Genomic DNA, 16,218 nt, shown 5'->3' with positions numbered 1-16,218 from the left:
TACGGTTCTAGGGTCTGGGCCTCTCCGGCAAGTCTCTGCTGTGGCACCTTTCCTCAGTCGCCTCTCCTACCACGTGAGCTGGTCGGGAGCTGCCAGTAGCAGCCAAAGCCTGGCTCAGACTAGGTCCACACGCTCGTCTGGGACCAGAAGCCAGCAGAAACTCTGAAAGTCAGAAACCGGCTCAGCCTCGGAACCCCGTGCGTCGTCCCTGTTGCGCGTCGGCGGGAGCATTAGGAGGGTGCCCGTGTGCCTTCATCACTTCCGGCTCCACGGGGAAGCAAGGAGGGCGGAAGACTAGGGAGGTGGGGATCCTGGGGGAGTGACGGCCCGGAGTCTAAGAGACGGGGCCGGAAGGTGGCGGGAGGGGGCTGAGCCGGAGCCGGCGGGAGGGCCAGGCCCAGAAGCCCCCAACCTGGCTTACCCGCCCCGGCCGCGGCTGAGGAAGAAGAGGAGGATGATCTCCAGATACACTCGGAAGGCGGTGCCACAGAACTTAGAGCTGTGAGTGGACTGCTCAGCCACCCCAGCCCGGCCCAGGCCGAGGCGGGCCGCAGGCGCTCTGGGGACCCTCCCTGACCAGTCCCTTGCTCCTTTTTCCTTTCCCAGGGCGAGGGAAAGAAAATTTTCTTCGGAATTCTCTCCTCCCAGCCTTGCCGGACGTTGCCCCTTCTACCTCCATCTCCAGCTAAGGGCGTGTTACCTGTGCTGTCCCAGGACTTGGCCCTCTTGGGTTGCACTTCTTGAGCTCGGGGACTGGGTTTCCTAAGGCATTTTGTAGTTTCCGCAGTGCTTCGTGCCCCAGTGTCAATGACCATTGACAACTCGTGAAGCTATTAATAGCTGAGTGCTACAATGAAGTTGAATACGTCTAGTGCCAAGCACAGTGCAAAGCTGCTTACATGCATTAGCTCACTTAATCCTGTCAATAAGGAGACCAGATAGGAACTATTATTTTGCACTTTCTACAGATAAAGATCCCAGACTTAAAGATTGTAGCATGCCAAAGATCACACAGCCAGAAGGTGGTGGAGCTGAAGTACAAACCTGTTGTCAATCTGGTTTTGAAGCTTGTGGTCATAACCATTACACATACTGCCTCCCCACCTCTGCAATTTCGTGTCAGAATCCTTGAGGATCAGTTTTGCTTTTGAGACTTTAGACAGCAAATATTTCCTGCTTAAAGACCCACCTCCCACCCCTAGTGAAGTGTTATAATGTAGGAAGTAATGATAATGTCATTCATTTATTAATGCTTTACACTTTCAAAAAGACTTTCACATCTTGATTCTCTTAACAACTCTGTAAGATGGGTATGATTATCTTTAGTTTTTCAGCAGATGAAATATCAGAAAGGTACACATCTTAAGATTATATAACCAATAGGTTTTGAGCTTGGGTTTTTCAACCCCAAATACCAATTTTTTTCCTCCACTAAACTATGTAATTTTAGCAACCATACATCTATTAATTAAATATTAACTATACAGGGTAATTAACAGGCATGGTATCTTCAGTCACATCTGGGTTTCTGTTTAGACTCTTTTCTAGCCTTGTTAATTTTAGGCAAATTACTAAATCTTTGAGCCTTCATTTCTGTAATATAGGAATAAGACCTTATCTAAAAGCATACCTAAAGTGATGGCATAGGGCTTGACACATAGTAGGTCCTCGGTAAATGGTAATTTCCTTGTCCCTTCCCACCTTTACTTGGTACAATAGCCATACAAACAAAATCAGTCTATGATCTTTCCTTGCCTTTCAGAAGCTTATTATCTACTAAATAATAGGATAGGACACAGAAGCAATTCAGTTAATAGGCTTTTTAGGAACTAGGAAGAAGAAAGTCATTTACCAATAAAGGGAACAGGGCTTAGCCAAAAATCTGCTTTCATAATTAATTCTGACTATTCTGAGAGTGAAAAAAAAATACCATTTATGGAAAAAATTGTTGATAGCACTTATTGGGCCAGAATTATTGACCCAGTATGGTTATGTTACTTGTTCTCTATTGTTGACTTGATACTCCCTAAAGATAACTCTCCCAAAAGATGATTCTCTAGAAGTGTCAGAATAATGTGAATAATGATGATAATGAAGATTATATGCATCTAAATAACAGTATATTAAAAGTAATTTTTACTTTAGGTGTTATAATGATAATTTGCTTTGAAGAAGTAATTTTAGTTTTCTCCCTAATAGTTCCAAATTATAGATATTGAAAAGAGGTTGGGATAAAATATACAGCTTAACATTTTAAAAATGGTAAATCTCAAGCACAAATGTATAGTGAATAATATAATGACCTACCCATCACCTACATTAAACAGTTATCAAAATTTTAATATATTTGCTTCATCTTTCATCTATATATTTTTTTCAGCCTGTCTTCTGTGAAATAAGGAAGGAAAACCCCAGACACTATCATTTCACTCCATATACTTCATTATGCATTTCTAAAAATTATAGACATTTTCTGATGTAACCACAAAGCTATGACCAAATTTAATATTTCTTTGGTATTATCTAATTGTCACTTCATAACCAAATTTCTCTGACAGACTAAAATATGTTTTAAGTTTCTATTTCATAGCTGGAATCCACATTTCTGATCCCTGCCACTGTCTCAAAGACAAGCTTTTGGTTGTAAAATCATTGAATGAGAGAAGTACAAATAGCTCTACACAAATCCAGCCCCACCATTTGAGAAATAATTTAAAGTACAAGCTCTGCTGACTAGGTCTTTATCTTTATATACAAAAATGGTACAGTTTACTAAAATCTCAAACTATTCATTTGCTCTGAGAAGCCTCAAACAAACTACTTGGATTTGAATCCTGGCTCCATTACTTACTAGCCATATGACCTTAAGCAGGTTACTTAATCCCTCTGTGCCTCACTTTCCTTTCCTGTGAAACAAGAGTATTAGATTTATAATATACATTTGCATATTCAAAGCCCTGGGAAGACCTCTTGTAAAGAAACCTGTGTAACTTTGTTTAACCTATCATGTTATTTGACTACAGAATTTTGTGGGGAAGGAAAGTCTATTGTAGATGATTAGGACTGGAACATATAATAATTGACCCCATAGTTTATTCTAATGCACATGTTGAACTCTCTAGAACAGTACTGTCCTATAGAAATATAATACAAAACACATACATAATTTAAAATTTTCAGGTAGTCACATTAAAAAAATAGTAGAAACAGGTGAAATTAACTTTTTTACCTCTTTATTTTGAAATAATTATGGACTCACAGGAAGTTACAAAAATAGTACATAGTCCCATGAACCCTTCACCCAGATTCCCCCAATGATGACAACTTATGTAACTATAATATAATTTCAAAGCCAGGAAACAGACATTGGTACAGTACTGTTAACTAGGCTATAAACCTTATTCAGTTTTCATCAATTTTTATATCCACTCCTTTGTATATATGTATATATAGTTCTATGCAATTTGGTCTCATTTATAGATGTATGTAACCACTGGTACAATAGAGATACAGAGCTGTTCCATCACCACCAAGAAACATCCTTATATATCCCTTTACAGTCACATCCATTCCTTTCTCCATACCCTGGAACCACTAATCTTTTCTCCACCTCTATAGTTTTATCATTTGTGAATGTAATATAAATGGAATCATATAGTATATGTAACCTTTTGAGATTGGCTTTTTTCACTAAGTATGATGCCCTTGAAATCCAACCAAGTTGTTGCATGTATCAGTTCACTCCTTTTTTATGCTAAATCATATTCCATTGTGTAGATATACCAAAGTTTAACTATTCAGCTGTCAAAGAACATTTCAGTTGTTCCAAACTTTTTCAATTATAAATAAAGCTGCTGTGAACGTTTGTGTACAGATTTTTGTGTGAACATAAATTTTCATTTCTCTGGGATCAATGCCCAAGAGTGCAATGGCTAGGTCTCATGATAAACACATGTGTTTAGTTTTATAAGAAACTGAAATTATTCCAGAGTGGCTGCACCATTTTACATTCCTACCAGCAATGTATGAGAAATCCAGTTTCTCCATATCCTTATCTGCATTTAGTGTTATCACCATATTTTATCTTAGCTGTTCTAATAGGTGTGTGGTTATACCTTATTATATTTTCAATTTGCAGTGAAATTAATTTTAAGAATATATTTTGTTTAACCCAAATATATCCAGAATATTATCATTTTAACATGTAATCAAGATAAAATAATTAATGATACATTGTACATTCTTGTTGTACTAAGACTTCGAAATCCTGTGTGTTTTACACTTAAAGTGCATCTCATTTCCAACTGACCACATTTTAACTGCTAGTGATTAATGGCTACTGTATTGGACAGTGCAGTTCCAGAACAGCAAGAAGTAGGCAACTAACTTGTAGATCAAGTTACTGAAAAGTATATATTTTTTCTTTACAGGAAATATAACTTTGTTTTTCTCTTTCACAGGAAAGGAATAACAAAACATGCTCTTAATCATCATCCCCTTCCAGAGCAGCTGGATGCAATTTCCTCTACCAATGACACCCATGAAAAAGACATAAGTTCCCAAAGGTAATAACAAAAAGTGTACTTGTTTGCTTATTGCACTTGATAATGGCAAAAGTTTTGGTTTTTTGCCTTAGGATTGGTATCAAGCCTTGTACTAATGAAACAAAACAAGAATTTTTATCACATTTTTTCAATACCATTCAACTTTCATTCTGGAACAGCTAATGGAAACACTTATTTTTATAACCTTTGAAAAGCAGTATGATGAAGTAGTTAAAAGCAGAGACTCAGGAGGAATCCACACAGATCTGATTTTTAATCCTGGTTTTGTCATCTGTTAGCTGAATAATATTGGGCAAGTTACTTACCTAGTAATAGTATCTCTTAAAGGGTGTTGTGAATATAAATGAGATAAAATACAGTAAATGCTGAGTAAATATTAGCTGCAGTTATTATTTTAAGAAATAGAGGATACGTTAACTTCACAGAGGGTTCTGAGAAGCAATGTGGTATCATAGAAAAATTACAGTCATAAAACCTAGTTTCAACACCTAGTACTAAATCTCAGATTCTTTGTCTTAAAAAAGGGGTTGAGTTCTGCATCACCAGGTTGTTGTGAGGATAAAATGGGGTTAATATCTGTGAAAGTGCTTGGTAAACTAAAAGTGCCATACAAGTTCACATACTATTCTAAGTGAATTCCTAGACATTTCTGAAATGTCTTTAGTTCTCAAGGGTAGATATTATAAGTGGAATGTTAAAGTATTCATTGTAAACTAAGACTAGAATTATTTAGAATGGCTGCCATCAATTCTGTAGGAATTAGGTCCGACTTTACTATGATGCTTACATTTCAAGTCCTTCACTTATTTTTGCCTCTGTGGATATATTTCTACACATGCTTATCACCTAATAGATTGCTGAGTAGTTAATGCTGCAGAAACTTGAGGAAATATAAGAATTTTTCTGTTTTCTCTTGTCCTTCCAAATTGTGCATTTAGTGAGTCTGACATCACACAAGAATCACCTTTTACATCAGCTGACACTGGGAATTCAAGGTCTGCTTTTCCAAGTTATACAGGCACAGGGATCTCTACTGAAGGCAGCTCGGACTTCTCCTGGGGATATGGTGTGAGTTTTATGTTAATGTTCTGATGGAGTGCTTGGGAGACTGTTCTGGGAGTTAGCATTTGTCAGTTTGGTCAGTATATTTCATGCCTTCCCTCTCCTACATTGTTTATTTTTAATTTAATTTTATTTTTTTGGGCCGTGCTGCGCGGCATGTGGGACCTTAGTTCCCCATCCAGGGATCGAACCTGCACCCCCTGCAGTGGAAGCACGAAGTCTTAACCACTGGACCACCAGGGAAGTCCCTCCTACATTGTTTATTTACCCTTTAAAATAGCTGTAAAGAAGCATCAGCTTCACCCTCTTTCAGTATTGCTCTGTTTTATGGATGTAGTAGTTGATCCTTAGAGATGCTTAGTGTATGGCTTAAACACTTGCAGGTTGGTATGGATCTGGGCCCTGGATCCACTCCTTCTGCTGTGCTCAGTCCACTAGTGTGTCTCTCCACTAATATTACCTTGTTGTTTAAAATGGTTTTGAAAGTTTATTACTAAGCCATATAGACTGGGAAGATGTTTATGATATATTATTAAATGAAAAAAAGCACGTTAAAAATAATATGTATAGTGTAGTTCTAATTTTATTTTACAGCTATTTTTGCTTATATATACTAGAAAAAAAGACTAAAGATATTTACCTAAAATGTTATTCATTTATTAATTGGGTGTTGAGATAATGAGATTTATTTATTTATTCATTCATGACTATCTGCCATTATAAGTATTATTTTTAAAAGACCAACAACCTTAAAAGAAAATTTAAAAAACAAATTTTATGCATGTTTCTCACCTTGATGCAATAGGTATTTTTATTTCTGTATCCTCTTTCAATCTATATTTAATTTGGCCTAGCTATAGTCATGGTGTACATACAATACTGTGCTCTGTTTTTTCACTTACTGTTATTTTGTAAGCACTCTTCCACAATACTGACTTTATACAATATTATTGTTAGCAACCTGCTTTCTTTACAAAAAGCCTGCTAATTGTTACAACCTTTTTGTCACCATGAGTTATTTTCTAGTCATTTTAATTTGGATGTACATATAGTTGCCTTACATAGTTGTACGATATATGTGCATCCTGGTCTGCTTCTTCATTCACCGTTATTTCATATAGACATTTTCTTTTACTACTTCCATACTTGTCAATTTGAGTAGTTATATATAGCTATATAGCATTTCCTTGTTTTAATATATTATATCATAATTTAGTAATTTCATTATTATCTGATACTTGGGTTTTCAGTTTTTATTTATTCAACAAATATTTATTGAGCACATTTGTTGTCAGACACTGTATTTGGGAATATGGGGTGAATGAGACTTACATGATTCAATAGTCTAATGAGGGAGATTGACAAAAGCAAATGAACAAAATAACTACAAAAGGTGATAAGTACTCTAGGGAAGACAACAGGGAGCTGAAATAGAACTCTATAAGGGGGATTCACTTTAGGTTGGGTTATCATGTAGGGTAGATCTGAGACTTGAAGACTGAAGAGTTAACCACGTGAAGAATGAGGAAAAGAGCTTCCAGCAGGTAACCAGCAGCATCTGCAAAGGCCCTAAGGAGGAAGAGATCTTCATGTTTCCAAGGGAAAGTGTTTGGTATGTTCTTGGAACTGGAAAAAGGTCAGGGTGGTTGAAGGATAGTGTACCAGGGGAGAAAGCGCTAATGAGACTGGAGAGGTAGGCAGCACTAGATCTTGTAAGGCCATGGTAAAGAATTTAAATTTTATCCCTACGTAATGATTTAATTAATTTGATGACTTATTGTGAGGTTTTAGTGTACTGACTATATATTTCCATCAGTTGTCTCTATATTGTAATTAGTATCTCTTTGTAAGTTATGAATGTCATACAAATGTTTCCCATTTCCCTGCTTTCCTTTTGGTATTTATTGTGTAACAGATTTTTTTAAAAAAATTCAAATATAACCATATTACTTTTGACCTTAATTTCTTTACTAGTCAGGATTTTATCTTTAGAAAGATGGAATATTATAATACTCTTCTTCATAGCTTTTTAATAGAATTTTGCATGTTTAACTTTTTAACTCACCAGACTTTTAAAATAGTATATGGTGTGAGGATAATTAAGTTCTTTTACTGTTGAACCAACTTTGTTTGAACCATTTTTCTACATTTGACTTAATATCATAGGGTTTTCATGATATTTTAAAAATCTTGGGGCTTCCCTGGTGGCGCAGTGGTTGAGAATCTGCCTGCCAATGCAGGGGACACGGGTTCGAGCCCTGGTCTGGGAAGATCCCACATGCCGCAGAGCGGCTGGGCCCGTGAGCCACAATTGCTGAGCCTGTGCATCTGGAGCCTTTGCTCCGCAACAAGAGAGGCCACGAAAGTGAGAGGCCCGCGCACTGCGATGAAGAGTGGCCCTCACTTGCCGCAACTAGAGAAAGCCCTCGCACAGAAACGAAGACCCAACACAGCCATAAATAAATAAATAAATAAATAAATATTTAAAAAAAAAAAAAATCTTGGAAAATCTATTAGTGTTCATTAAAAAACATGTATTGTATTTGTGTCCTCTTTGCTCTTTCAGATACATTTTATTTTCCCTTGTATGAAATTTTATTAAATATTCATGAGGGATTTAATTGATATTGCATTATAACATTATATTAAATTAGGTGCAGGGAGAACTAAAATTTATTGAATATTTAATAGATGCTAGGCGCTGTACTAATCACTTTATAAACACATTTCAGTCATTTTGTACCTTAACTGAACTTAGTATTCTACCTAGAAATATAGTTTACTTAGATCTTCCTTTAATTTAATCCGCTTTATCATTTCATTATTTATTTTGAGTAAATCTCTTGTTGTAAGATACAACTGATATTAAAATTGAACTTAGTATTTAATTATACATTTTCCTTGCTTTTGAACTTAGGTGTTTTTGAGTTATCACTGGTATATAGGAATACAGTTTTCCCCCCAATTTAACTAATGGCTTACTACTTTGCCAAATATATTTATAATCATGCCAGCGTTTATATTCTTAGGTTTATTTCTTTTAAAATATTGTTTTAAAATTAACAAAGTTATTATAATGATGTGAAGGAAGACTTTCTTTTTTATTCTAATTATATCTATTATTTAAAGTTTTATAGTCAACAGTCATAAAAATATCTAACCCAGTTCTATTCTATTTTAGTTTTATGTACTTTGGATTGGTATTTTTTTAAATAATCAAATAAGGTTTATTCTAGGAATACAAAGATGGGTCAATATCTGTAAATGTATTAATATGTTTAACATCAGTGAATTAAAGGAAAAAATATGATCAAGCCAACAGATGTTAAAAAGATACTTGATAAAACTCAAAAACCATTCCTTATAAAAATTCTCAATTAGATAGGGAAGGAAACCCTTGAAACTTGATCATGACTATTTGCCAGTTGAATATCAGTTTAAATGGCAAAACACTAAAGCTATTTCAGTTACAGCAAGGAACCAGACAGGGATTCTCTATTTACAAATTTAATTGATTCCTTTGCTAACTTTGTACATTTTAATTTTTACATAAAGCTTGTCATTATACACTCTATCCAGGGCTATTTGTTTTTCCACTTAACACTATCAATATATTTTGAAGAATATATTACATTATAGTATAGTATATTATGTATATTATATTATAGTATATTCAAATATATATATTATTAAAAAACTAACTGCTTTGTTCTTTGATGGCTGCATAGCCATTGCTATTACAAAAAAAGTGCTGCATTTATGACCCTGTACATATATTATTTTACATATACATGAACATATCTGAGGATAAATTTCTAGAGGTCGAATGCTGCTCAAAAGATACATACTTTTGTAATTTTGAAAGTTGTTACCAAATTGACCTCTGTAAAAGTTATTACAATCTGCAATCTCACCAGGAACATATGAAAGGGCCTATTTTCTTACACTCTTGACCAAAACAGTAAATTATCAAACTTTTTCATCTTTGCCAGACTTACAGTTTTTTAATTTAAAGGTATCTGAAGCAATGGGGTTGATTAGAAAAGTTGCACAACTTACAGAAAACTGCATAACTTACATATTGGGTGTGCATGCGTGTGTGTGTGTGTGTGTATGTATGTGTGTATGTATGAAAACAGTACACAGATCAAGATATAGACAATCAGCATCCCACAAGGCTCCTAGATGCCCTCTCCCAACCCCAAAGATAACCACTATTCTGACCTCTATCACCAGGTTTACTTGTTCTTGCCCTTCATATAAATGGAATCCTACAGTATGTATTTTTTATATCTGGCTTCTTTTGCCTAGAACTGTTTGGAAAGTTCATACATGATGTTGCGCATATTTGTAGTCTGTGAATTGCCTATTATTATTTCATACTCATTTATTTTTTTATTTGTTTATCATTTTCATATTAATTAGTAGGAGTTCTTTGTCTTTATTTTTAAATTTATTTATTTTAACTTATTTTTTATTTATTTATATTTTGGCTGTGTTGGGTCTTCGTTGCTGTGCGCGGGCTTCCTCTAGTTGCAGTGAGTGGGGGCTACTCTTCGTTGCGGTCCGCAGGCTTCTCATTGCAGTGGCTTCTCTTGTTGTGGAGCACGGCCTCTAGGCATGCAGGCTTCAGTAGTTGTGGCATGAGGGCTTAGTAGTTGTGGCTTGTGGGCTCTAGAGCGCAGGCTCAGTAGTTGTGGCGCATGGGCTTAGTTGCTCCATGGCACGTGGGATCTTCCTGGACCAGGGCTCAAACCTGTGTCGCCTACATTGGCAGGCGGATTCTTAACCCCTGCTCACCAGGGAAGTACCTCTTTGTCTTTTAAATTAGGGGTGGTGGGTGTACTTTTTCTGTAAAAGACTAGATAGTAAATATTTCAGGCTCTGCAGACTCTGTCAGGACCCTCAACTCTCACTGAGAAGGCAGCCATAAGCAGTGCATAAATAGATGGGCATGACAGTGTTCCAATAAATTTTATTTACAAAATAGGCTGTGGGCTGGATTTGTCCCACTGGTCATAGTTTGCTGACCCCTGTTCTAAATAGTTATATAGTGTCCACTGTCCCTGTACAACTAGAGAACTTTTGGTATTGTACCCCGTTGAAAATTTATTTACCAACCTCTGTTACAGGTAGAGGTAGCTAATGAATTGTACAATAAGTCAGGAGATGGGGCTTTCTGGAATGCCATTTTTTCCAGAAAAAATTCTGGAAAATTCCTAATTCCTGCCTGGAACATGGAACTATGGCTAAAGGTAAAGCAGCCATCTTGGACCATAAAGCATCACTGAGGATGGAAATGATAGAAGAAACTGAGTCCTTGATATCCATGGAGGCACCATATCAGCTTTTAATGCCTACCTCTAGATTTAATTTTTTTTCAGAGAAAAAATTAAACTTTTATCTTGTTTAAGTCACTGTTGTTTTTGTTAGTAGTAACTAAATGCAATTAATCACTGATACACTCATTCTTTGTTAAATGTATTGCAAATATCTTTTCCTGGTATGTGGCTTTTGTAACTTTCACAATTCCCACACTTAGGTCTTTAATCCCCTGGAATAGTTTTTTGTATATGGTATAAAGCAGGAACATAATTTTAATTTTTCCATATGGATAATGAATTGTTTCAGCACCATTTACTAACTAGTTCAGGATTTCTAAGCAAGGGCATTTTTGGCATTTTGGTTATGGCTGTTTTACAGCAATGTCCCATGTATAGCAGGATGTTTAGTATTAATGATCCCTGCCTATTAAATACCTGTAGCAACCTCTAGTCATTGTGATCACTAAAAATGCACATATATATTTCCAGCTTCTTCCATAAAAGGTAGCATTATTTCCAGAAAGTACTGTTGCATCCTTTCTCCATTGATTTGCTATGTTACCTCTGTTATAGATTAAGTTTTAAAATATGAAATGGTCTGTTCCTGGGCTCTCTAAACTGTTCTATTCTAAACTCATGCTAATACAACTGGTTTTAGTTAAACTATAGCTTTATAATAATCTATAATATGTGATAGGGAAGTCTTACTACATTATTGATAATTGTCTTGGCCAATCTTTTTTATGTATGTTAGAATCTGATTATTAAATTGCATAGGTCAATTTGGGGAGGACTGCTATCTTTATGATAGTGAGTTTTCCTAATCATGAATTTGATATATAAATCTTTCCATTTAATATCCATTTCTTTAATGTCTTTTAATACATTTTTATAATTTTATCCATAAAAGTAATATACATTTGTTGAAGATTTATTCCTAGGTACCTTGCATGGTATATTAAAAATCATATTTTAAATCTATTTGTTGCTGGTATATAGGTGTAGAGTTCATGTTTTGTTTTTTTAAATTAATTCATCTATTTTTGGCTGTGTTGGGTCTTCGTTGCTGTGTGTAGGCTTTCTCTAGTTGCGACGAGCAGGGGCTACTCTTCATTGTGGTGTGTGAGCTCCTCATTGCAGTGGTTTCTCTTGTTGTGGAGCATGGGCTCTAGGTGTGCGGGCTTCAGTAGTTGTGGCACACGGGCTCAGTAGTTGTGGCTCACGGGCTCTAGAGTGCAGGCTCAGTAGTTGTGGCACACGGGCTTAGTTGCTTCGCAGCATGTGGGATCCTCCCGGACCAGGGTTCGAACCCGTGTCCCCTGCATTGGCAGGTGGATTCTTAACCACTGCACCACCAGGGAAGTCCCAGAGTTCATGTTTTTTTTTTTTTTTTTTTTTTTTTAAAGGTTTTATTTATTTATTTATTTATGGCTGTGTTGGGTCTTCGTTTCTGTGTGAGGGCTTTCTCTAGTTGTGGCAAGCGGGGCCACTCTTCATCGCGGTGCGCGGGCCTCTCATTATCGCGGCCTCTCTTGTTGCGGAGCACAGGCTCCAGACGCGCAGGCTCAGTAATTGTGGCTCACGGGCCTAGTTGCTCCGTGGCATGTGGGATCTTCCCAGACCAGGGCTCGAACCCGTGTCCCCTGCATTGGCAGGCAGACTCTCAACCACTGCGCCACCAGGGAAGCCCGAGTTCATGTTTTTTAAGGGAACTGAGTTCTAGGCTAATGTTGGCTTCTGGCAGAAATTTATATTCTTTGTCATGTGTTTAACTTTTGATATTTCATTTAAATGTTTTAATAGATTTCTCATGTGTTTAATACTAGATTAGACTTTCACTGGATTTATTATTTTTACTTTTTTTAACTGTGATAGTCACATACATGAAATTCACTCTTTTAAAGTGAACAATTAAGTGATTTGCAGTATATTCACAGAGTTGTGCAACTATCCTATCATTTTCATCAACCCAAAAAGAAACCCTGTCTCCATTAGCAATTACTCTCCATTTCTCTCTCCACCCAGCCCCTGGCAACCACTAATCTGCTTTGTGTCTGTATGGATTTGCCTATTCTGATATTTCATATAAATGAATCATACAGTATATCACCTATTGTGTCTGGCTTATTTCACCTAGCATATGTTCAGATTTTATCCATGTTATAGCATGTATCAGTACTTCTTTTTTATTAATGAATATAATTTCATTGCATGGATATACCAATTTTGTTTATTCATCAGATGATGGACATTTGGATTGTTTCACTTTTTTGCTATTATGAATAATGCTACTATGAACACTTGTGTACAAGTGTTTCTGTGGACATGTTTTGAATATTCTTAGGTATACACCTAGGAGTGGAATTTCTAGGTCATATAAAAACTCTATGTTTAATATTTTGAAGAATACATTTCTCTTTGAAACTTATAGCTATAATTGTGATTGTTTTCAAGGTTCCTGGTTAGTATATAAATAATGTTGATATTTTCCTTGTATTACACAAACATTTCTTTGCAGATTTCACATGTATGTCAGAGTAGGTAATTCCTTTGAAATCCATTATTAGTAATGGATTGTGTCTTAATTAATCAAATTCAAGTTTTGTGATCAAAGTTGCAATTACTGCACATTGTGTTTTCTTAATAACTTGGAAACAACCTCAAACTTACAGAAAAGTTATAAGTATAGTAAAAAGAACAGTCATCCCTTGGTATCCGTGAGGGATTGGTTCTAGGACCTCCCGTGGATACCAAACTCCATAGATGCTCAAGTCTCATATAAAATGGTGCAGTATTTGCATATTACATACGCATATCCTTCTGTACACTTTAAATCCTTTCTAGATTGCTTATAATACCTAATACAATATAAATGTGTTTTACGTTTACAAACCCATGAATATGGAGGCCAACTGTTTTTTTCCTGAATGGTGTGAGAGTAAGTTACTGGCATGATACTCCCTTGCACCAAATATTTTAGTGTGTATTTCCTTCAAGCAAGGACACACTACATTACTAGAGGGCAAGCATCAAATTCAGGAAATTAACACTGATATATTGCTACCATCTAATCCATAGATCCCATTAAAGTTTCACTAGTTGTCCCAATGATATCCTTTACAGCAAAAGTTTATATCACATTGTCAAGTCTCTTTAGTCTCCCTCAATCTGGAACAGTTCTTGAGTCTATGATATGACAGAAATGAACTTGTTTTTCTCATTGCATTCTATTAGGTGGCACATAATTCCATTTGTCACATTATTGATGTTGTTCACTTTGATCACTTAATTAAGGTGACTTTCCTTTGCATTTGAAAGTATTTTATTGGGGATATATGTATACGTATAGCTGATTCACTTTGTTATAAAGCAGAAACTAACACACCATTGTAAAGCAATTATACTCCAATAAAGATATTTTTTTAAAAAAAGTATTTTACGGGGCGGTACATTGAAGTTATGTAGCTACTATCCTGTTCCTCCTCAGACTTTCAATTTATGATTTACATCAGTGTAGACTCAAGGATTCCTATTTTGTTCAGTTAGTTGTAATATATAATACATCATTATCATTATTTATCTTGAAGTTCCAATTGTCCCAGATTTGGCCCGCAGAATTCCCTTCAAGCTGCTTCTGTGCCATTTTGACATGTTCCCGTCCTTCTTTGAGTATTTCCTTACTTTCTGGCACAAGATATCCAGGCTTATTTTGTACTTTCTTTGCCCCAACCCTGGAATCAGCCAATTCTCTAAGAAGCCCTTGTTCCTTTTATGCCATGTTTAGAAACAAAGATTTGGGTGCTAAGCGTGCTCATTGCTTTTTAGGTGTCACTGATTCCCAAACCCTCCCAGTGGACAGAACTAGGGAATATAAGTACTCCTCCTATCCCACTGTGAAATGACAAGGTTCATTCTAGTTTTTTCCTTTTCTAAATTTGTAACTTCTTTCTCTGACGGTGATAAACGTGGCTTCCGTTATTCTTAATATATTTACTTATTTGATTAGTCCCCCTGAACATAACCAGTTTCCTACTAATCCACTGCCTCCTAACCTCTGCAAATGCTCTTCTCACTCCACATATGTTTCAACACCCTGTGCTGAGTCACTGCCCCTTGCACTCTCCCACCCAGTGAATGATCTCCTCATCCCACTCAGAGTCAGACACCCAATGTTGTCCTCGCCTCCGAATAGGCACCTTCCTCAGGCTGCCTGGGCTATCACCCTGTGTGGGGCTGCCGACTCCCCACATGGTAACTTTCTTCTCTCCATTGTGGTTCCAACATTATAAGCTGGCTGCTCTCCCACAAGGACATCCTCCTCATCTCACTTGTGCTCCATCACCCTGCAACAACCTGCTCCCCAGGCAAACACCCACTGTGGCAGATTATATTTTCAAAAGTCATGCCAATATATATCCCATCTGACATGCCCTTATTACAAGATACTGATATTCCTCCACTGAAGAGATAGGCTCTATGTTCTTTCCCCTTGAACCTGAATGGACTATTTAACTGCCTTAATCAGTAGAATGCAGTGAAAGTGATGCTGCATGATTTTTTAGGTTAGAAAGCAACACAGCTTCTGCCTGGCTCTTTCTGTTTCTCTCTCTCTGGATGCTTGACCTTGGAATTCAGCCACTATGTTGTGAGGAAGTTCAAACCACATGGAAAAGCCCATGTAGAGAGAAACTGAAGCCCCCAGCTGAAAGCCAGCATCAATTGCCAGATATCTGAGTGAATGAGCACTCAGATGCTTTCAGCTCTAAGCCTTTGAGCTTTTCAACTGATATCCCAGATGTTGTGGAGAAGAGACAAACCATTCCTGCTGTGAGCTATGTAAATTCCAGACACATGTAAACCTGGAAAGATAATACATGATTATTGCTATTTGGAGCCATTCAGTTTTGGAGTAATCTGGTACACTGCCAAAGTAATTAGAACACCCCTCTCACACTGCTCAGGGTCAGAAAAACTGCTTAAATGTTCTCTTTGCCTCTCTTAGGCTCCTACCATACAACAGGCTGTCTTCCTACACAGACGCCCTCTTTACTGTGCTTAGGTTCCAATATCTTATAACAGGCTGCCTTCCCAGGTTGATGCCTTCCTTATTCTGTTTTGGCTTTGAAACTCCATGCTGACTGTCTCTTGAGGCATTGGTTAACAGGCAGCACATATCTATAATCCCTGAGAGAAAAGAAACTCATAAGGTAGGCAGGCCCCTGTTTACCCTGGCTCCCTGCCTGGGAATAATTTTCTGACTATGGAAT

The 16,218-nt window shown here is 36.7% G+C and overlaps 2 protein-coding genes across 7 annotated transcripts in view; one reads left to right on the top strand and one right to left on the bottom strand.

Annotated features, from left to right (window-relative positions):
• Window positions 1-16,218, bottom strand: part of ECD (ecdysoneless cell cycle regulator) — a 92,513-nt gene that overhangs the window by 27,909 nt on the left and 48,386 nt on the right. The window contains exon 1 of one of the 2 annotated variants that reach the window (XM_057530458.1): window positions 4-210. The exons of the other annotated variant lie outside the window; for it this stretch is intronic. The gene's annotated coding sequence lies outside the window, so the exon portion shown is untranslated. Of the gene's footprint in view, window positions 1-3; window positions 211-16,218 lie in introns of those variants that run through there. 2 annotated transcript variants of the gene reach the window in all.
• FAM149B1 (family with sequence similarity 149 member B1) overlaps window positions 310-16,218 on the top strand; it is a 61,184-nt gene continuing 45,275 nt past the window's right edge. For 4 of the 5 annotated variants that reach the window (XM_028162957.2, XM_028162958.2, XM_028162956.2 and 1 more), the window contains exons 1-3: window positions 310-501; window positions 4,461-4,565; window positions 5,504-5,633. In XM_028162957.2, coding sequence (XP_028018758.2) covers window positions 455-501; window positions 4,461-4,565; window positions 5,504-5,633 — 282 coding nt within the window. In that variant the 5' untranslated portion in view covers window positions 310-454. Of the gene's footprint in view, window positions 502-4,460; window positions 4,566-5,503; window positions 5,634-16,218 lie in introns of those variants that run through there. The other variant, XM_057530461.1, reaches the window with a different exon arrangement.

The sequence above is a fragment of the Balaenoptera acutorostrata genome, chromosome 16 (assembly GCF_949987535.1).
Source record: "Balaenoptera acutorostrata chromosome 16, mBalAcu1.1, whole genome shotgun sequence".
Taxonomy (NCBI): domain Eukaryota; kingdom Metazoa; phylum Chordata; class Mammalia; order Artiodactyla; family Balaenopteridae; genus Balaenoptera; species Balaenoptera acutorostrata.
This window is presented reverse-complemented; position numbering and strand designations above follow the sequence as displayed.